Source organism: Catharus ustulatus, chromosome 1 (genome assembly GCF_009819885.2).
Source record: "Catharus ustulatus isolate bCatUst1 chromosome 1, bCatUst1.pri.v2, whole genome shotgun sequence".
In the NCBI taxonomy this organism is placed as follows: Eukaryota; Metazoa; Chordata; class Aves; order Passeriformes; family Turdidae; genus Catharus; species Catharus ustulatus.
The window spans coordinates 99524606-99547393 of NC_046221.1; the positions used below are offsets into that span (position 1 = coordinate 99524606).

The 22788-nt window shown below is 36.8% G+C and overlaps 1 protein-coding gene across 5 annotated transcripts in view; it reads right to left on the reverse strand.

The window, feature by feature from the left end:
- ZNF236 (zinc finger protein 236) overlaps window positions 1-22788 on the reverse strand; it is an 83579-nt gene that overhangs the window by 46589 nt on the left and 14202 nt on the right. For all 5 annotated transcript variants that reach the window (XM_033075495.2, XM_033075281.2, XM_033075224.2 and 2 more), the window contains exons 4-10: window positions 17836-18014; window positions 15638-15762; window positions 12260-12432; window positions 8650-8796; window positions 6352-6423; window positions 1956-2159; window positions 618-846 (exon numbers count right to left, since the gene is read on the reverse strand). In XM_033075495.2, the coding sequence (XP_032931386.1) occupies window positions 618-846; window positions 1956-2159; window positions 6352-6423; window positions 8650-8796; window positions 12260-12432; window positions 15638-15762; window positions 17836-18014 (1129 nt within the window). The remainder of the gene's footprint in view (window positions 1-617; window positions 847-1955; window positions 2160-6351; window positions 6424-8649; window positions 8797-12259; window positions 12433-15637; window positions 15763-17835; window positions 18015-22788) is intronic.

Consider the following 22788-nt stretch of genomic DNA (forward strand, 5'->3'; position numbering starts at 1 on the left):
AGTTGCATTTAAACAGAGAGAGAAAAGGTAGGCTTGCATATACACAACACAGTATACACAGTATACAGAGGAAGAATAATAATGTATTTATGGTGACAATATCATATCATTCCTGTGATTCCAGAGACAGGTGACATGAAGAATTACTCATAATACCAGTCTTCGTCCTTCCCTTCATGGGATCAGCCAAGATCTGCAGTCCTGCCCTTATGCCTCTATAAGGCCTTGCTTCCAAAGGGGAAGACTAGTCCTTGCAAAAACTCTTTACTCTGGGACACACAATGGAAACACAGTCCTTTTCAGAGAAGGATGATGGGAGAGAATAATAGATTCACATCTTTTTTGTCCTTTTCGTATAACTCCACTGATTTAATCCAAAAGATTTAGAAGTATAATTTCACTTCATGCCATCCTGTTTTTTTTTAGTGAAAAAGTATATTATAATGAAAAATATAAATAGTATTAATCATATCTTACACTGTGTTTTAGGTAAGAACAAATACTGTTCATAACTAATCCACAACACATTTTGGAAAATCCCTTTACAAAGCCATAAACACACCCACAATTACTACACTCTTTACAGCACAAGCAGTAGAAACCAGTGGCAATATTACCAGGCAAAAATGGTGATTTTTTCTTAATGAACTTTTTTTCTTTTTTATCTAGTTTATCTGTACTCTCTTGCTCCTTATCTTGTTCGGCACTATTAGAATCAGCCTGGTGATTTGAGAGGCTTGGGACATCTGGGTTCTGATCCTGGGCCCCAGCAGCCTTAGCCTGGCTGCAGTCAGTAGAATGTGCAGAGACAGGAATTGATGACAACCCGCTGTTCTCTAATGCTTGCTAAAAAAAAGAACAAAAAAATTTCTAGATTAAGGAAGAAACATTCCACAGTTATCCCCAACTTTTCTCCAACAAGTACTTAGAAGATATAATGCATACATAATTAAAGGAATGAAATGTCTCGTTCTCACAAAACTTCAGCTGTATTTCAAACCTGCAAACACATTACTACACAGCACTGATTTCTGATTGTCTGTGAAATTTTAGGTTGGATTTTCTGCACTTACACATTTGCCAGCAGCTGCCTTTCAGGAGACAACTTTTTTTTTTTTTTTTTAACAGTTATCATGACAATAGTTACGTATCATGTTGTCACTCTTTGCAATTCTTCATCACATTCCAGATATTAAAGAACTCAGCACAGGTAACAGGGTGAACCTGCCCATAGCCACATATAACATTCGGGACTTCCAAATGCAAATTTAAATGGTACCTAAAATTCTAGAGATGAAAAGGTATCTTCTAGGTTAACAGGCTACCACTAACACTAAAGAATATAATTCTCTGCCCTGATCCATCCTGTTTGTGCCTTTATGTGGCACAGGCTGCAGAGCAAGCACAGTCAGTCATTCACCACCCTACAGCTCTTCTGTTACACTATGTCTCCATCTGCCATAATGAAGAACTAAATACAGTTAGTTTTTTAGGAAAAACACTGGCTGACCTCAGGAAAAAAAATTCTTGCACAAATACGAAATATTCAGAAAGCTCTTATTAATTAGAACAAGGTAAAGGTCAGGTATACATTCTCATTTTTTAACCAGATAAAAAATATTTTTCCCCTTTTGAATGGTATCATGTTTTGCATATCCTAAGGACATGCCCATAAAGCTGCCTCTAGGTAACAGGAAAACAAGAGGCTTAAGGTATCAGTAAAAATATCCATGTACAGGGGTGTACACTTAAAGCCATACAAAGATACATTGGTGCAGTCATACCCGTTCAAAAAATCTTTACAATTCTTTCTTGACTGATGGATTGTTTAGAAATCCATAAGGAATGCTATAATTCAAAATATTTCATTACAATGTAAGAATTTCATTAAAATATAAGAAAGAATGAGAAAGGAATCACTGAAATATAAAGCTGTTCTCATACAGAGCTCTTACCTGCAAAATATCTCTACTGATCCCCACTGCAATATTGAGCTGTTGACCAGGTTGTTGAGGCTGGTTATTTTCTACTGGACCTGGTTCTGATAACTCAAGGAGCTGCTGAATGACATCAGTGACAGTCTGCTGACCCTGATGAGCAGCAGCTGGAGACACCTGGTTTTCTGTCTGTTGAAGAAGTGGAGACCGAAAATGTGTGGCCTGTGTCAAGGAAGATCAAAAGCATGAGTTATGAACTCACCTGTCCAGCTCCCTTAACCTGAAATGTCTGGTAACTGTCCACTATGAGAATAGACGTAATCATTATACAGAGCTTCATTCAAAGTTTGCTTACTCCATTATAGAATTGCTTTTGTATATTCCTTTTATTTTCACTTCTTCCCAAGTTTGAAATTGTATGCTTACAACTTGAATTAAATTTACTGTTAACTACTGAAACTTCAACCAACTCAGAAAACATAGGGAGGGATCAACTACAAAACTCCACGTGTAAAGGCCAGATGAAAAGTAATTCCCAAAAGAAATAAACTGACACGGCTATCTTTTTAAAATTCACATTTATCTCAAGCAGGTTCTTCATAAAAACAATCTTCCATCAGAAATTTTTTTTAAAAATAAATTATCTGTGTTGCTGCATCAAAACCTTTCAGAACAAACTACTAACTTTTCCCCTTCAACTTAGAGGAATCTCCTCATATTCTAAAAATTTAAATACACATTTAAATTTTTAAATGTCAAAATACTAAAAAATATCTGAAGTGTAAAAATCTAATTTCTCAATCTTTAATTTGAAATTGTGTAACTTAGACTATGCCAGTAACAAATATAAAAGAAAAAAGTGATAAAGATCTTTGGTATCTATTCTAAAATCAGAAATGAAGACTCCTGTTTGCCTACATTTATAAACTATTCTTCTTATGACAGACTACATAAGTATAACACTACTGAAACAACTGCTTTCAGTAATTTATTTTTATACAGGCTTCACATTTGTACTACTTCCTTCTAATCTGAAAATGTCCCTGAGATTTTCTTTATACTGACACTTTACACTAGACAGTTAAGATGATAGTCACTGTAGTAAAGAAATGATGGTTACAAAGAATTATATTAAGAAACATTAGCTTGACTCCAATTATTCCTGTGAATCTGATAAATTATTCTTATCGCCTTCTCATGAGATGATAAAAAACAAATCCTTGTTTCTCTTGCATGCATGTGAGAATATCACTTGTTACTTTGCTGATTTAACCATTAATACTTTTTTTACCTCACTAGTGAGACACAAAAAGACTCCATATCTCTTCAGATTCAATTTAGCAAAAGTGCTATAAACATTTCTATATGGGTGACACACTATATTGCAATGAGAAAGGCATAAACAGGAACTGAAGCAAAGCACTTTGCTGAAGAGTGTAACAGCTCTTTATAGAGATAATTTCTTCTCTGGAAACAGAATGTTGGGAAGTTTTTATGTTGAACAAGATGCCTACACTAAAAGTGTATAAAATTCTCCCAGGTTTATCAAGTAAAAAAATCAATTGTTAATGAAGGAACTTCTCAACATCATCTTTGATATGAAAATTACAGCATTACATGCATTTAGCCAGTGTGTCCTGTGTATTACACAGCAGTTTATACACAGTCTCATGGAGGTTATCTTTTTTGAACAATAATGTACAAACATGCACATACATGAAATTTGTTACCATTACTCTTAAGATACATTGTCAATTAGAAAAAATTCCAGAGGTCTCCTTCTAGGTCATATTTGAGCATTCGATTTTAAAGATAACATGGAGAACTGTTCAACTGGAACAGAGCACCTTGCAATGACCCTTGGTTTGTCTGATCTGCTGATAACACAGACGGTGTGCTGCTCTAAATGAATTACTCATTCAAGTCACAGGAACTGTAAAAAATTAGAGCAGTTCTTTAAACCAAGTAGTAGTAATTTATTGTGGTTAACTTTTTCTGTTGCCATCCAACTTCAATATGCGGCTCCAAGAGTAAATTACCTTCACTTAAATTTCATACTTTATTTCCATGCGTTAATTTGACCCTCAAACTCTTTTCCTCTTCTCTGTTAAGAAGACAGACTTCTCTCTCTTCTTCAAAACAGAAGATGAAATCACATCTAAATATTTCATCTGATGGACAAGGCAGCTAATGCACCTTGAATCTCTTCACTGATAAACACACCACAGCATATTTTAAAGATTCTGATAGTTCCGATTCCTCTTGTATCATTAAATACAGTTCATGAATAGTGAACATTATAAACACTACAAACTGAAAAAAACCCTAAAAATTGCCAGAATGAAACACAGACTGTATAAAACCCTGGATCTGGACAGACTTGGTCAATTGTGTGAGGTTTAACAAGGCCAAGTGCTGGGTCCTTGGTCACACTTGTGTCAAAAATCCCTAGGCAGTGCTACCGGTTAGGGGTAGAGTGGTTGGAAAGCTGCCTGGCAGATTCAGGCAATTCTGAGAAGAGAAGGCAATGGGATCTACTGCTCCCAACTCACACCTCTCACTAGGAAAAACCTGGCACTCTTCATCACATTATCACAGAATATTTTTGAAGGGACCTACCATGATCATCAAGTCCAACTCCTGACCCTCTGCAGGACACCCCAAGAGTCACACCATGTGTCTGAGAAAATTGTCTAAATGCTTCTTCATCAGTTTTGGTGCTGTGACCTTGGGGAGCCTGTTCCAGTGCACAACCACCCTCTGGGTAAAAAACCTTTTCCTAATATCGAACCTAAATCTCCCCTGCCAAAACTTCAGGCCATTCCCTCAGGTCCTGTCCCTGGTCACCACAGAGAAGAGATCAGTGTCTGTCCCTTTTCTTCCCCTCATGAAGAAGTTGTAACTGCAATGAAGTCTAAGTCTTCTCCAGGCTGAACAGACCAAGTCCCTAATCCTATGTGTGAGGCGACCATCCTCATCCTGTAATGGGCCAACGTTATTTTTACACTGCCTATTGCCATTAATACATTTGAAAAAACTCTTCTTATTGTCCCCCACAGTTCTGGCCAGCTTCAACTGCAGGCTAGCCTTGGCCACTTACTGCTTGTTGCTGTAGGGACAAAGTTTATCTCTGTATTCTTCCTGCATCCCCTGACCCTGCTTCAATAGGAGATACACCTTTGTTTTCTGTCTTATTTCTAAGAGAAGATCTCTGTTCAGCCAATGTGGCCTTCTGCCTTGCCTGCTTGACATGTGACATTTGCAAATTGCTTGCTCCTGTGCCCTCAAACATGAGATTTAAAAAGTGACCAGCACCGATATTCTTCAGCACCTGCAAAAAAATTTAACCAAGGGTCCTAATTAAGTAGTTCTCTGAGCAGCCTGAAGTCTGCTCTCCCCTCAAGTTCAGACCTGAGGTTTTGCTGGCACTTTTCCTCCTGTCAACAGAGATTTTAAACTCTATCACTTCACCGTGGCCAAGAGATGGTTGCCAATCTCCATTTTGCTTATGAGATCCCCTCTGCTGACAAGCAGTAGATCAAAGAGGGCATCTTTCTGAGTCTGCTCCCTTAGGACCTATTCCATAAAGTTGTCATCCAGGTTTTCTAGCAATCTTCTGGCCCAGGTTGTACCAGCTGTGTGATTCTCTCAAGTAATTTCTGGCAAGCTGAAGTCCCCCATAAGGACAAGGGCAGTTGACTCAGAGGTGTCCTTTATTTCCTCAAAGAATAATTTGTCAATGTCATCGTCCTGTCTGGAAGGTGTACAGCAGACTGCTATAATAATATCTGCATTATTTGTTTGGCCCTTGATTCTTAATCCAGGCATTCAACTACTTCATTGCCAACCATGAGTTACAAACATTCTAACCCTTCTATTACCTACATTCAGTGGTACCCCTCCACCTCTTCCGCCCTGCCTAGAGTGGATGGGCTGTTTATGGTGACTTCAAAGCAATACTGCTACATTTCCCAGTTCTTGGTTTTGTGGATTTAAGTACAAGAGAAAATAATTAGTGGCTGAACTTGGGAAGGAAAGACTAAGTCAGATGGTCTGCTCTCCTTCCCTCTCCAACCAAGCCATGGGAATCCCTGCAAAATAAAGGCAGAGGGGTAGGGCAATCCAGGATTTTTAAGAATCCTTACTATTTGGTCTTTTTACACAGGAGAGCTGTTGAACAGACTTATATGTAAAATCATGAGTGTGTAAACAAATGAGGCAATATAATCCATTCAAGACCTACTCCACCTTCAAATAACTGGCTGCATTCACCAAGGAGCTTCCCATCACATATCAGCTGATCCAATTTATCAAAAAGTATCACCTTTTCACCAATTACATGAAAACTTAGAATTATGTAAAGTTTCTCTCACTTATACCCATGACAAAAATATGACAAAAACTCCATACTTACGTTCTTCCATTTGTTATCAACAGGTTGCAAAAGATTAGATGGGGATGTTGTTAAAGGTTGGGTGACAGAGTCCTACAAAGAAATCAAAGTATTTTAAATCTTTATCAAAAAGAAGAAAAACACAGCTGATACAATGCAGAAATGTAGCACAGAAAAATCAGAGTGTGAGAGAAACAGAAGTACACAAAATCATCTTAGCTATAAATACTAATGCAGCAAACGACAGCAAAATGGCAGGTTTACAGTCACTATAGTTCAGAAAATATTCTCATGTATCCCACAAGAGTAAATTCTTTGGTAGTGATGCCAGGAAAGGTTGACCTGGAACAGAGACTAGACAGAGCAAAAGGAATAAAATAGGTATTTTATTGAAAGGATACACCTTGGGCCGTGCAAGAGCCCAGCTGGGGCTGCACCCAAATCAAGTCCAAGATGGATCCTGGTCACGAGTCTTTACACTTTTATAAGTTTTGGTTCATCTACCTATTGGAGTTAATTGTCCAACCACAGCTTCAGGCTATGAAGTCTACACCCCTTGGCTTGCCCTCTTCCCTTAGTCATTGTTTATACTTTTTGGGTACCAGTTGTCCTTGATTCTCTCGTTACGAAGGGATTGTTTTGTCTAACCACTCTGTGAAGAGAACTTACTAGCACCTAATATGAAGTTTCAGAGCTACATAGCAAGCAGTCAATAATCTAAAAATATAAAAGCTAAAACCAAAGGCATCAGTAACACAGCACTTCAGGAAACTTCAGTTTTTGGAATGGGTACTTTATAAGGACATAATCATAGCTTATCCCCAGGTATGTACCAAGGGGTGACAGAGACTGATGGCAAACTTCAGAATAGCATTATACTGGAGATTTGTTGTTAAAGCAGCACTGCAAGTTTTCAGTAGAATGAAGGAAAGTTTAATCTAAGAATGCTTATGCTAATCTAATAATGTACAAGTTACTAAAGCAATAGAAAAAACAGGAATAAATATATGTAGATTCAGATATAAAATTACAAGTGAAAAGCATAATCCCCTCTAATACACAACCTCCTTGCTAAACTTCTTGGTATCTATTTTTAGAAGGAATCTTTTTCTCCTTTCTCTCTCTTCGCTTATACTATTGTATGAGATTTTCTGCTATTCCCCTCTTGCATGCAAGCAGTAAAGCATTCATGCAAGCAGAGATAATATCACACTGCTGCAACATCAACATGCTAAGCAAATCCAAAATATTTAGGCAAACCAAAAACAAAAACCAAAACAAACCACAAAACCAGAGCTAGACAGGGAAAAAAACCATGAGGTAGTATGAAGGAATTCTTTTCCATCCTGCATATAAGATGAAGCTTGAGTATGTTGAAACGTTAAAAAAAAGACACACAGAATATGTGTACTTGCAAACAAATAAGATACATTAGTCTTTCTTTTTATGAATTAACATAGAGAAACAAATAGCATCTGTCCTATAAAACTATCTCAGAAAATGTAAAAAAAGGTTTTTCCAAACAACATTACTACACAGTTTATTTCAAGAAGACACAGCTGGAAAATGAAGTTCAGACTTCAAATTTTAACCCTCCTCTTTCAAAATCTGGTATTACTCATCACCCATTGAACAATAAAGCGTGAGTTGGAGATTAGGCAAACCAGAGTGGACTAAAAGTAGAAAAAGTTGTTCTAATCAAAGAAAAGAAGAGTACTAAGAAAAATTAAATATGCAGTGGCTCAAAAAAATTTTGTAGTCTTATAAAACCAGAGACATTTTCTGAGTTTCAGCTTGTTTTTGTATCTTGGCAAAGAAAGAATAACATTCACTGCTTCCAATAAAGCCAGGTTTTTTCCTTTATAATCTGCCTAATAAGAAGCTAATGCTTAAAAAAAAGTTATCAAATACACACAGAAGAATCCACTATGCGTTTATATGGATTACACAATTTCTGAAAATGAGTTGAAACTAATACATTATTACAATAGTTCTAAAACTTCCCTGTAATTTTTATTTTATCAGAGGGGGCTAACAATCTGTAAGAACAAGAGTTATACTTAGTTGCAGAATTAAACTGCTATATTTTCAACCAAACCCTTGAATCGCAAACACTTTTTTTTGCATATAGTTGGTCAGTTTACATTTTCCCAATATTTAATCCTGAAAATTAATACCAGAAATCACACAAAACTTGGAAAAAAACAAAAGACAGCCACAGGTCTAGAAGTTCTAACCTATCTGAAGAATTTCTGGAACTAAGATACAGACTTATTAAACTCTGAAAGGCATTTTCACAATACATCAAGCAAAGCTTACCGCTGTAACATGAGACACATCTGTTGAAGCACTTGCAGAATTCTGTGGACCACCCATGTGCATCTTGCTGATATGTGTATTTAAACTACCCAAGCTTTTGAAGACACAGCTGCATTCTGTACAGTTGTATGTAGGGCCATTCTTCACCTTTAAAAAAAAAATTAGGTAAATTTTCCCTACATCTGCCAAATATTATGTTTTTCACTTTTTTCCCTATATAACAAGTATACTCCAGGATTGTAAGAGCTAAAATGGTTTATTTTTTCAAGTTACCAATATGCAGTTATGGAATCAGGCTAGTACCTCTTGGATATAAATGAACTATAATCTATGTGCATGACTGCAATTGCTTACTACCCCTTCTCAACGTTGTGAAGCACCAGATACCAAAACAAATGTCCTGTGGCAAACAGTGCCTCAATCTTTTCTCTCTTTACCATTTCCTACCATTCCATGCTTAAAAGCAAAACTGAAATGCAACTTTATCAATTAAGAAGTGCCTGCAGATGAAAGAGCATACATAAAACAAATGGAAGTTTGGAAGTACGAGATTAAAAAAAATGCAGACAAAACCAACACCATGAAGGGCACAGAAATTTAATGTCTAGTTTGACTGAATTTGAACACATAGAATGAGAAGTGTTTAGCAGCCACTTGTTTGAGACTTTCAGACCAATGGGTTAAGTTACAGTAATTTCACAATTATAAGTTGCACTGACTATAAGCTGCACTTCTGGGTTTCAGTAACTTTTTGTCACCTGATTATAAGCCACACATTACAATACAGAGTGTGATAAAAGGTATCTTCTATCACCATCTGTTGAGGGTGGGGGCAGTGATCCTTATCTCCACGGCAGATATTCTGCTAATGGGTCATCCATTGAAACCAGGTGGGGCAGTGTTCTTTATCTTTTCACAACCCATCCTCCCTCCAGCGAGTCATTTTCTGCTAATGGCCCATTGAGTCCCACTGTGGGACTGATAAAATTACTGCATCCCATTGGGAGTTGCTCCAGCCAGGGGGAAGAGCCCAACATTTCTTACCAAGATAAAAACAGAGGTTTTGGGACACTAAGGGAGCCCCCTTCTTCACTGGACTCCAGAGGGAAAGCCGGATTTCTCCACATCACCACCGGACCTTTAGAGGGAAACCGCACCTTGTACAGGAGCACTGCTTCAACTGAATCACATCTGTCACTGCAGGAGGATGCAGCCACCATTTAATGGGACTGCTGCCAACACCCTGCCTGACGGGGTGTCAGGCTGTACTCTGACTTTGTCAGGGTTTGGAGTTTGTTTCTTTGTAGTACTGTATTTCTATTTTAATTTCCCTAGAAAAGAACTGTTATTCCTAATTCCCATATCTTTGCCTGAAAGCCCCTTGATTTCCAAATTATAATAATTTGGAGGGAGGGGGTTTACATTCTCCATTTCAAAGAGAGGTTCCTGCCTATCTCAGCAGACACCTGTCCTCCAAACTAAAACAGCAACTTTTCGTTCTTTGTCCGTATATAAGCCGCACCTGATTATAAGCCGCGCTTCGGGTTCGGACCAAAATTTTAGTCAGAATGGTGCGGCTTATAATCGTGAAATTACTGTAGTTAAAGCAGTTAAATTTGCAGATTCCAACCATCCTCACCTTCTGTCCTCAGTTCATCACACAGCAATAACATCCAGTGTGATACTAGCAATGAGCAACAAGGTATTCAAAAGAAAACATACTGCAGTACTTGCAATATAGTATTGATATTTCAAATTTTGTGACATTAAGCTGCCAACAAGACTTTCAAAAAGAGGTATTAAGTAATAAAATATGCTACTGTTAAACAGTGTTTTAGGAAGTGAGAATCAACCTGCAATTCATTATCAGCTGCAATGTAACAGTCTCCGAATAAAACAAAGAATTCATAGAGTTCCATGTGGACTTGAAGAAAACACAGCAACGGCCAAGAAAGAAAAAAATATCAGTAAATTATCCTAAATAGTAACTCATATGCAGACTCAGGACTGCAAAAGACAGCATAGGACAGGATCAACAGGTAGCATTTATTTTAAGTATCTTATTCCACAGTTTGTTCCTTTCTTACAGAAAAACCAAGTAACAGAAAAAAGTGAAAATATTTTTTACTTCACAACTAACTAATATTGAAAAAAGTCAATTTAAATTATTAAATTAGTGTTGGTGCAATTTTTATGTAGCAAAAGCTATCACATATAGAGAGCTGTTAACCTTGAAGATGACTAATCCTCAGAGAATCACAGAATCAATTAGGTTGGAAAACACCTCTGAGTCCAACTGATGACCACCAGCACATCAATCAGACCATGGCACGGAGTGCCAAGTCCAGTCTTAAACTTATCTGCAGGGACAGTGACTCCACCATTTCCCTGGCAGCCCATTCCAATGTCTAACCATCCATTCATGAAGGAATTCCTCCTGATGTTCAACCTAAACCTCCTCTGGCACATCTTAAGACTGTGTCCTCTTGTCCTGTTGCTGGCTGTTTAGGGGAAGAGGCTGACCCCCATCCAGCCACAGCTTCCCTCCAGGGAGTTGTAGAGCGTGATAAGGTCTCCCCTGAGCCTCCTCTTCTCCAGGCTAAGCATCCCCAGCTCTCTCAACCACTCCTCACAGAACTTGTACTCCAGACTCTTCACCAGTTTCACTGCCCTTCTCTGGACATGCTTCAGGACCTCAACATCCTTCCTGAATTGAGTGGCCCAAACTGGACACAGTTCTCAAAGTTATATGACTTAACATAATTAAGTGTATCACAAACTATTAAGACATATCCATATACTAAGGCATATCCTAAAAGTAAGAAAGGAATATGCTGAAAGGATCAACCATTGTAACACAAAAATGGAAAACAAGACTGCAAATCTCAGTTAGGGGAAGAGTGAGAACAACGCTGATATTGTGCACACAGGGAAAAAAAGAAGCAAAAAGCGTTACCTCTATCACTTCACAATTTCCAAACCAAAACTATGTCTTTTTCTAAAGACTGCAAGGAAATTACTGAACAAAGTTGCATAGCTCACATTACTAAGGTTGTATTACTTTATCACGTACGTTCTCAGTCTTAAAAACTGTCTGTCAGAAAGAGGAAAAAAAACCACAGACATAAAGAGGTCTGAAACAATTTTTTAAAAATCTTATTCTGGAATTTTCTTCTACTAGTGACCAGAAAAATCTCTGCAAAATGCTGCAAGACATATACTTCAAAGACAAATTGCAAGTATGTTCTACAATAGAATTAGTTGCTGTCTGGCCTTGAAATTTTTCACTACTTTCTGCTTGGCTGCTTTTGGCTTACTTTCATCTGATTCAAGCCCTTGTTCTCCCAACACTGAGGTACATTTTTGTACACCTAATCCCACTATTTTTTAATCTACCCCTGTTCTGAAAAGACACTGACAAATGAAGGTTTTTCTATTTCTCCTAAGTATACATTTATTCAGACCAAGCGAAGGAAAGCTCACAGACAAAAGCAGCAAACCAGAACCTACGTTACAGCAGTAAATCTATCCTAGTAGGAGCACATAGGAATAGCAAAACAGAGTTAGGATGCGTGTTAGCACCCAGGACTGGATGAGTAATTGCATTTACCTCGGAGTGAACTCGCTGTATATGTGACTGCAGGTTGCCTTTCTGGGAGAAGGCGGCGGGACAAAAGGCACAGGCGTGGGGCTTCTCCCCCGTGTGCTTGATCATGTGGGTCTGCAGAGCCCCCTTCTGGTTAAAGGCCTTCCCACACTCACTGCACTTGAAAGGTCTTTCACCTGCAAGGGAACAGCACCAGCAGGAGGAAGGGTAAGGAGATTTAAGTCAATGTCAACAGTTTCTTGCATCTAAATGAAAAATTGTAGCCAGTAAAATAAATACACACGTTATTATATATGTTTTTAGGAGGTTTTGATAATAAAATTTTTTATCTTGCCCACAAACCTCAGCACATACTCTGATGCAAATGTAGCCTTGCGCAAAAGTTTTGTGACTTAGCTGATGATTATCAGTTGAAATGGGTAAAATAAAGGAAATCCAGATTAAGCAATTATTTAAAACAGTTTCCCTCAACTTTTGGTTTGAAAGAACTCAGAAGCTGCTATGCAAAATCATCGGAGCCAAAAAAAAAAAAACAAAGGGAAGAAGAATAAAGAAAACCACATATGTTTTACACCAAATCCTATAAAATGCATACACCTTCAGGGAAACACAAAGGTCCAGTGGGTAAATGGACAGTAATAAATAACTAACAGTCAAAAATTTAACATTTTATCTAGTTCAAAATCAGAAAGTTTTATAGCAACACTGCAAAAGATGATATGTGGTTTCCCACTCCACAATAAATATTAAGAGCCATGCATTCTTTGCAACCACCTACTGAAAATATGCAATGAAATCATATTTTGGACAGTTCTGTTCAGAAAATATTTTTAAAACTGTTCATACTGAATATTTAAAGAAAAACTAGTCATTATTTTTACAGAAATGCTCAGTCACAATTTCCTAATTTTGGTGCCCTCGGTGCTGTGCATAATTACACTTTTTGTATGTTTCTAGATAAGCATGAAAAACCCCACAGAAACTTTAAGTTACAGAACATAAAAGGACTGCATTAAGAGATCACTAAGCTACATAAGCATAATGATAATAAATTTCAGTTTCTTACAACCATGCGTCCTAATTAACTCCTGGAAACCTCCACTGTGAACTTATTACAATCTTTTTTCTTTTAGTGAAATAATTCAGCTGTGGTAACTCTAGGACCTTGGAAATATTTAATACCTTGCCTTTGCACATAGCCAGGATCAGAATAAGCACACAGCATGTTATGTCTGCTACACCAGTAAGTACTACCATGTGCACACTAAATCAGTTTTAATCAATATTTTAATATGATTTCTAATTTTATAGCTGTAATTACATCTACTTAAAACTTATTAATTCTTAATTAAATTCACATTTTCAGAAACAAAAGCAGCTACTTTTCTGAAATTCATTACAAGCATATAACTCACTGAAGGAATCTTCTGTTCTGCTGCTTAGAGGTTTTGAAGATGCTTTAAGGATTGCAGGTTTTAAATATATATTTTTTAAAAGAGATTTTAAAAAAAAAAAGAACACTGATTCACATTTGGAAATACAAAATTTCTATTAGGTTTTCATAGGCAAAAAGCTTAGCTTCAAGAGCTGTTGGTAGACACATGGAAGTATTCCATACATGGAAGTATTGCTTCAGGTTAAATTTGCCTATGTAAGTAAATCTCAATATAAAACAAAATCTTAATTCTATTGCAGAAACATGAAATTTCTGGATTTCTCAAGTATAACTTAATAAAATACTGATTTGAAAGGGGAGACAAGGGGTTAATTGCGTATTTAACAACACGGGAATTACAGTCCCTGAGACCTGATTTTTTTTCCCAGAAGGGTGTAAGAGCTTGAAATGACTAGCTGGAACAAAAAAAGTACTGCAATTAAGAGGCTCACATAATGCTGCACATTGTGCACAAACATGATATTTTAACACTTAAAGACTTGAGCATTCTAAATTTTGTAAAGCAGAGTTGTTCTTTTCTTCATATTTATGGTACCTCAGGCAGCCAAATGCCAGACAGATTGTCTGCAGATTTAGAGTTCTAACATACTTTGCAAATTAAATATTTCCAAGCTACTTGGAAGTAAAAATGACCTCCCATCATGTGCAGATTGGGACTGCATTTCTATCTCTGATTTCCCAATAAACAAATGTCTTTTGGTCTTCAAAAAAAAAAAAAAAAAAAAAACCACCTTTGAACTTTTTTAAGCTTTAAAAAAGCGTCCACAACCAACTATAATCTTGTTTCTTTAATTCTGACTAGAATAAGATAATGAATTAAATAGAGCCAAGAATCTAAAATACTGAAGTTAATTTTCATTGACCTTTTTTGATACTACTTTCAAGCAATTGTTTTAAAGCAGGTACAAGGGTGACCTCTTGTGTTACTTTTCTATAACTAGATCTGTAAAACTTCAAAAGATTCTTCAGAAAGTGTCACGCAATGGTCTTTCTATTACTTAGTCAACACAGCCATTTTGTAAATGGCAACTCATCACATCACTGTCTAAACAGTGATATTACACTAACTGATATTACAAACATAAATGAATACCTGAACCAGCTAAAAACCAGACAAATGATAATTTATTCAGAATGCATGAAAAATACATATTGAACACCACTGGAACATCTTCAATGAAGACTGTTTAAAGCCAAAATCCTGCTATAATATAGATACCTTGTTAAAACAAACTACTCCTTTGTAGTCATCTGTACACTTCAAAAGTTTTATATTATTTCATGTTTGGCATTTTTCAATTATTTCAATTGCCTATGGTTTAAACAACCACATATTTATGACAGAAATGTAGCAAAAACCATTTCCTACTTATTCTGCAAACTTGAACACTCACCTGCACTTCTTCCATTATTAAAATTGCAACCTAGGCTTATCACCTCAGAAGGTCACTAAGTAAGTTTAAATAAATCGATTTTAGAAAATGAAAGACTACCACTTTATTAGTATCATTAATTCTCATGTACTTTTGCTCTTTTTGCAATTGTAAAATTTAGAACCTTCTCTCTAGAGCACATAAGATCTAATTTAAAGAAGTTGACTGGTCTTTAACTAGGGATTTTGATTTTAGGGCCCATTGAAACTCTAAGTACCAAAACTGATACTTGGTAACAAATGAAATCTATAGAGTTTTTCACATTTTTAAACTGTTTCTAATGATATAAATCTGGAAATTTTAAAAGCATATAAATTTTCTAAGCAAATGAATTTAAGTTTATTTTAAATCAACAGGTAATTGCATCTAATGAGCCAAATGTATTAATAATATTTCAAGTCCCAACAGGGAGAAAAAACATACAGTATTTCAGAGGTTAACTGATTTTTGTAAAACAAAACCAAATTAAAATAAGAACTTCCACAGCCTTACCTGTATGTATTCTAACATGTCGTGTTAACTGACTTGGTTTCTGGAAAGTCTTTCCACAGTGAGGACAGGAATAGGTAAACCCACTTCTATCAATGTTTCTGTTATAAGATCTGGTATTTGATACCCTATGATTAAAAAATAAATAATTATGAAACATTATTTTGAAGAAGCTTCTTTTACCCCATAATATTTAACATTGAGTTAACTTAATGGCAATATAGTATCAGCTGCAACAGTGAAAACCCAAACTCCATGATGATACTGAAAGAACAATGCGAACAGCTTTTTTCTCAGTACCTACACGCACCAAAAATTTTAGTTAATGCTGCAATAAAAATCTGCTGCATCTTAGAGGCTCTCTTCAGACATTTTCAGGGTAAATTCTGCCAGAAGTATACAGTGACTTCACAAACATTTTGGTGGGAACTTTCAACTCTGTGCAACTCAATTTTTTTTGCCTGAACATAGTAAGTCCTTCATTCTGAACTAGAAAATGCAAATCTCATAAAATGGAGTACAAATGCACTTGCTGAAGTCTAGTAAGAGTAAGTTAATAATTTAGCAACCCAAATATTCACCATTGGCCCTCAAATACAAATCACACTCTCCATAGAACCACAGAAACAGAGAATAGAAATTCTCCAAATTAATTTTGCTACAAACTAACTAGTTTATTAATCCTAAACATCTCTACACAGGAGTTGCCCACAAGAAGAATGGTTTGTGTAGGTAATAGATATACATAACCCAATACAAACCTAACTTGGTACTTCAAACCTTTAAATTTCTGTTTGCAAATTGAAATTTACAACACTTGTTTAAACCTCCTGCAGCACAACTATTAAGACTGTAGAACCTGTATTAATTTCTAATAAAAACAACTGGGAATAGACAGAATTTCTTGTTTTTAAATACGTAATTTTCCTCACCTGCTTTTTTATAGAAACAGTGAAAATTAAAAGAGAGATCACCTGTCAAGATTTTAGGATCTTTTAATGTATAAAGTAAAACAAGAGCAGTTTTTCTTCCTTCTAACTGAAAGTACAGTAATTTCACGACTATAAGGCGCACTGGCATATAAGGTGCACTTTGTTTTTTGTAGTGAGGATCCACACGCAACAAAGTAATGAATTAGTAACAGAATCGCACAATCGCGGGGTTTACTGGCAGGTGCTCAATTTGCAAACATTTTTCACAGATTGGTGTAGTCTTTAAACACAGCCCCAGGTGCCTTCCCTGTGCCGTTGGCCCTGGCACTCCCGCCCAGCGCGGGCTGGTGCACTTTGGCTCACAGCTCGGTTGCGGCCTTTCCCCCTCGCACCTGGGCCGCCACCCAGGTTCGCCCCGGCCCGGCGTTACCCCGACGCCACCGAGCTCGCCCTGGCCCGGTGCTGCCCCGCCACGTGGGCTCAGCTCGGCTCGGGGCTGCTGCGGGCTCGCACTTCCGGGTTGGCAAATTTCCGAACTTTGTGTATATATGAGGTGCACCAGACTATAAGGTGCGCTTCCAGGTTTGGACCAAAACGTTAGTCAAAAGGGAGTGCCTTATAGTCGTGAAATTACTGTAATTCTCACCGTCCTAAAAGTAAAGTTCAACTAGAGAGTTGAAAGAAAGAACAGAACAAATATTCACCAAAAATAAGCAGAGAATTTACCAGGTCTGTTTTTTCCCCCCTTTCATTTTGTGCTTTTTCAGAAACTTTTGTGCTTTTTTCAAGAAACTCAGGGGAGGCTGTAATGAGGATCTCTTGGGAAAGATGATTAAACTGCAAAGAACAAGTTACATCCTTGCAGAATGAAAGCATTAAAACTTTTTTTATTACAATAAATGCTATGTAAAATCAATATACATTTGCTTCAATATACTGCTATTAGTGTTTAAAATCATAAACACACTTCAAAAATCACTTTGCATCAGAGAAACTTAACCCATGTTCACAAATAGATGGTTGATGAACTATACTTAGTATGTGTGCCTAAATACAAAAACAGGGGGAAAAAGAGGCCTCCAAAAATATAACCACCCACTTAAGCAAGGTTTTAAAAAGCAAGTGTCATTTTAGAACAGCATACCAAAGAAAATAAATTATCTGCATAAATCATGGTACTTTGCTGACTGGAAATACTATTCCTGCTTTTCCCAGCTATCACCATAAAAGTAACATCTGCTCATTTTGCTATAATACCATGATTGTCACCTTATTTTATAGTGAGTTTTCATATGCTCCTTTAGCTGTGAAGAAGTTTCAAATTCTTTTTTGCAAGACTTGCAGCTGTGAATCCTACTGCCTGCCAATTCTTGACGATGTTCTTCCATGTGTATGGACAGCTGACTCTGTAAAGTGAATTCATCTCCACACTCTGAACAGATCAGATTCTGAAAGGGATAATAGAGACTGATTTTTCAAAACAGCAGTGCACAAGCTTTGCTCAAGTAGATTAACTCATCCTTCTATGGACACTGGTAGCTGGAAGCAAGCAACAAGAGAAGTATACAAGCAAGAAAAGTTTATGAGCCCCGTGATATAAATCATGTACAATAATCACTGGAAGATTATATTAATATTTATATTTTAAGAAATTTTACTAGAACTGAGTTCTGAAAAACTTCATATGGCAGCAGAAACGAGCAGTTCAGTACCATCCTCATCACTCCCTATTTCCATTTTGGGCTGGTTCACCTCAGTGAAGGTGAGGTCACCGCAGTGCCATTACACCCTGGTCTACAGAAACATCTGTAACAAATAATAACTTTCTAACCAAAAGCATAGTAACTCTGGATTCGGGGATTTCACACTTGTACAGGTTAAAATTATATTGACTGTCACTTTTAAACAGTAATCCCACCACAGCTAGTACTGACTTGTCTAAAGCTTTCTTGACAGCAAAGACAACAGAAATAAAGAGGATCACAATGTTTCTAACAGATATCTCTTCTACCCATTGATTTTAAAACAGTGTTAAACACACCATTTTCCAGTTATATTAGTATTCCATGTCACCTAGAAGGGAAATTATACTTCTAATGTTTAACGCAAAAGTGTTGCTGTTTCTTTGAAATTCAGAGTAAGAACCAAAGTCAAATATTATTTCTGTGAAAATTAAAAGTTCTGCATTTATTTGACTTCCTTTTGCCTTTTGAAATCATTAATTTTGTCAGACTATTTTAGAAAACCTAAGCTGAGAGTTAATCTTAAATGTCTAAAAATATCCATCTCAAATACTCTTCACTGGTGTGCATAAGTAAATTCAGATAGGTTTCTTTATCAGCTCAGTTTTCCGTGATTGCGATTATCATTGCAAACTGAAATTTTTTTTTATCCTCTCTCCTTTTTTCCCTTTTCCATAATGATCAACAAGAAAAATAAAAAAGAACAACAGAAAACAAGTGTTCATTTCAAGAAGTATATTGACAAGAATGTTTTAATCAAGAGGAACACAGGTACGCAATGTTATTTTTGTACTGTTTTGACAATTAATTTGTTCTTTAAGCCTGGAAAAAAAAAATCTGCACTATCACATTTCCACACAAATGCTTCAAAAGCTTAAGTCCTTTAAAGAAATTAATTACCATATCATAAATTATTTGTTTACTCTAACCTACATGTAATTATTACTGGATTCAAGTTACAGAGTGAAACAATAAATAACTAATACTTTTTTTTCTAGGACATACATTCAAATCTGAATACCTCTTACGGGCATCTACTGTTCTTATACAAAAAATTTAGCTTAGGATTTTAGATTTATGAAAGTGGGGGGAAATTTTATTAAGGGAAACTTACAATTACTATGCCAAGCTCATGAATCTCAAAATTAAGGGATTTTGAACCGCTTCTCAGCATTTTTCAGACATGCACATGCATCATGTTAATTTGTAAATACATTCTATTATGCAACTTCTACAAACAAAAAAATAGCCTAAGTATTTGAGATAATTTAAGTCTTAATTATTCTATTCAGTGTTGAGGAATTTGCTGTAGGAAAGCAAGGTCACAGTAAAGCAGAAAAACCACAAAAAGCCGACCAATATATCACACCAAACAGACTCTGCTATAGGCAATACCTGGTGTATTTTTTTGCTTCTCAAGTAAACAAAAAAAATCACCACCATGCACAGAACAAGTATTTGAACACTGTATCCTCACTATGGTTAAATTCATATTTTAAAACTAAACAAAAGGGGCTGATCATATGCAAAATTCCCAAACTCAGAAAAAAATTTTAAAGCTTTATTCATTGCATTCTGCCTATTTTAGCTCTCCCTATCTTACCAGATGCAGTATCTTTGGATCTCACTATCTTCACCTGTTTAGTATCTATGACTCACAGCATCTGTAAAGGATTGTAATCTGCACTTTTTCAAAAGGCAATTGGTCACAACATATTAGACAGTACAAATCAAATACAGTGAATATTTCTAAAAAGACACCCAAACAAAATCCCAACATCACACAAAATAAAACATAAAAACCTACACCTAGAGGATCTGTAATGAAGGAATTTTCATTTTATATCCATCAAATACCAGTTTTAACTTTTTCAACATATTAAGTTGTTCCTAAAGCCCCTCATGTTCATGAAAAAGGAAGACAGTAGCAGTTCTAAAGCAATAAATAATTTGTGTTTCAGTTTTTTATTCGTCATTTCTGTCTTGTCAGGGCAAAACGTAGCAATGAAAACCATTGTGCATTTCCACTGAGGAAATCGACAAGACCAACAACCCTAGAGAAGATGGGACATACTTACATAAGAAATGTTCTCTATGATTTCTCAAGAAAAAGCTACCCCATATTAATGAGGAATTTCAAATGTGAAGTTTTTCCCTCACACCAGTGTATTACACACAAACCACCAAGGAATGTGAAGAGAAAATACGGTCTCTTACAAGTTCAATATCAGTAGCCCAGAAAATTCCTTCCAGAACCTCTCAAAGGGAGCAATCAATCACAAAAAGCTAAGTTTCACAGACAGATCGACTCTCACAAATCTCACTGGAGCTCCCAAAAAGCTAATCACTCTAATTTCTTGTTCTTGCCCATCTGCTCTCATCTGTAGATAAAACTGCCTGATGCAGCACAACCCAGGGGTAAAGTTCCCCAAACTGCATTTTGTGAAGCAATCTCCTTAACCTCTATGTATGTCCCCCCATATGCACCTTCGCTGTGATTTCAGATTTCTACCCCTTCCAACAGTAAAAAGAAGAGCAACAGGAGGGAGAAGGAACTCCACCAATAACTTGTTAACCTGCACATTACGGGAAACTCCTCAATGACAGCTAGTGCCATCACAAGTACCCTCTGCTTCAAGTTCAAATTCCAGTTGTTCTACAGGTCCTGTGCATAATTACTGTGAAATTTACTCCTGCAGTTTTATGTGAATTACTTGTTACATCCATCTCTGTTTTATCACAGAACTATTGAGTATTGTACGAAACACATTCATTACCAATTGAAACATGTATTTTTATAAATTTAATCTTTAAGCTGCAGATAGAATTTTAAATTGGAAGGCATCACAGCCTATTCTTCTGACATCTGCACCAAAGCAACAAAATCAGCACTGCTCAAGTGCATGAAAAATCACTTAGTGGTAGAAACAAATACCAAAAACCACCCTCAGGTGTCTTTCTCTATGCTTACATTTCCTTATTCTTATGTTTTCAGCAATTGATAAATCAAGTTTCCTTAATAATACCAATTAAGCCATTTACCATCATAGATACATTAATATGCAGAAAAATTGTACTCTAGTTTACTTCACTTGGCTGCCTACTTGACTGTGTACATGACAAAACGTGAGCTAAAATGATTAAAGAAGGAATACAATCCCTCCAGATGGCATGCCCTGCATCTGTTTTAGGGAAAAGTGCACACAAGGCCTATCATCCCCAGGTCAAAACTGCTGTAAACTGTCGGCAATTGGCATGGAGAGACACACCATTACATTTATGATTAGAAGTCTGACAATAAAACTGCGTTCTTGATTCAGCTCCAATTCTCCCACACAAAGTGCACTTTTAAAAAAGCTTTACCAGGAGGAAGAGGCATTAGATGACTGAAAACTCCGTATTTCAGGTAGTGCAATCAACTCTGGCAATTGTAGTAATTACTACAAAGTATGCAAAATACACCACTATGTACAGTAATTTCATGATTATAAGCCGCACCATTTTGACTAAAATTCTGGTCTGACCCCTAAGTGCAGTTTATAATCAGGTGTGGCTTATATATGGACAAAGAATGAAAAGTTGCTGTTTTAGTTTGGAAGACAGGTGTCTGCTGAGAAAGGCAGGAGCTTCTCTTTGAAATGGAGAATGTAAAACCCCTCCCTCCAAATTATTATAATTTTGAAATCAAGGGGCTTTCAGGTAAAGATATGGGAAACAGGAATAACAGGGAAATTAAAATAGAAATACAGTACTACAAAGAAACAAACTCCAAACCCTGACAAAGTCAGAGTACAACCTGACACCCCGTCAGGCAGGGTGTTGGTAGCAGTCCCATTAAATGGTGACTGCATCCCCCTGCAGTGACAGATGTGATTCAGTTGAAGAACTGCTCCTGTTCAAGGTGCAGTTTCCCTCCGGAGGTCCAGTGGTGATGTGCAGAAATCCGGTTTCCCTCTGGAGTCCAGTGGAGAAAGGGCCTACTTCAGTGTCCCAAAACCTGTTTTTATCTTGGTAAGAAATGTTGGGCTCTTCCCCCTGGCTGGAGCAACTTCCAATGGGATGCAGTAATTTTATCAGTCCCACAGTGGGACTCAATGGGCCATTAGCAGAAAATGGCTCGCTGGAGGAAGGAAGGGGGGTGAAAAGATAAAGAACAATGCCCCCCGCCTGGTTTCAATGGATGGTCCAGTAGCAGAATATCTGCTGTGGAGATAAGGATCACTGCCCCCACCCTCAACAGATGGTGATAGAATAGATACCTTTTATCACACTCTGTATTGTAATGTGTGGCTTATAATCAGGTGCAGCTTATATATGGACAAAGAACAAAAATTTGCCGACAGCCAGAGACGCGGCTTATAGTCAGTGCGGCTTATAATCGTGAAATTACTGTATTAACAGTTTGCTCAGAATTTAACCAACACTCTAACAAAATGGAAAATGAAAGTGTGAGAGGGGAATGAACAAGTACTCTCAAGCA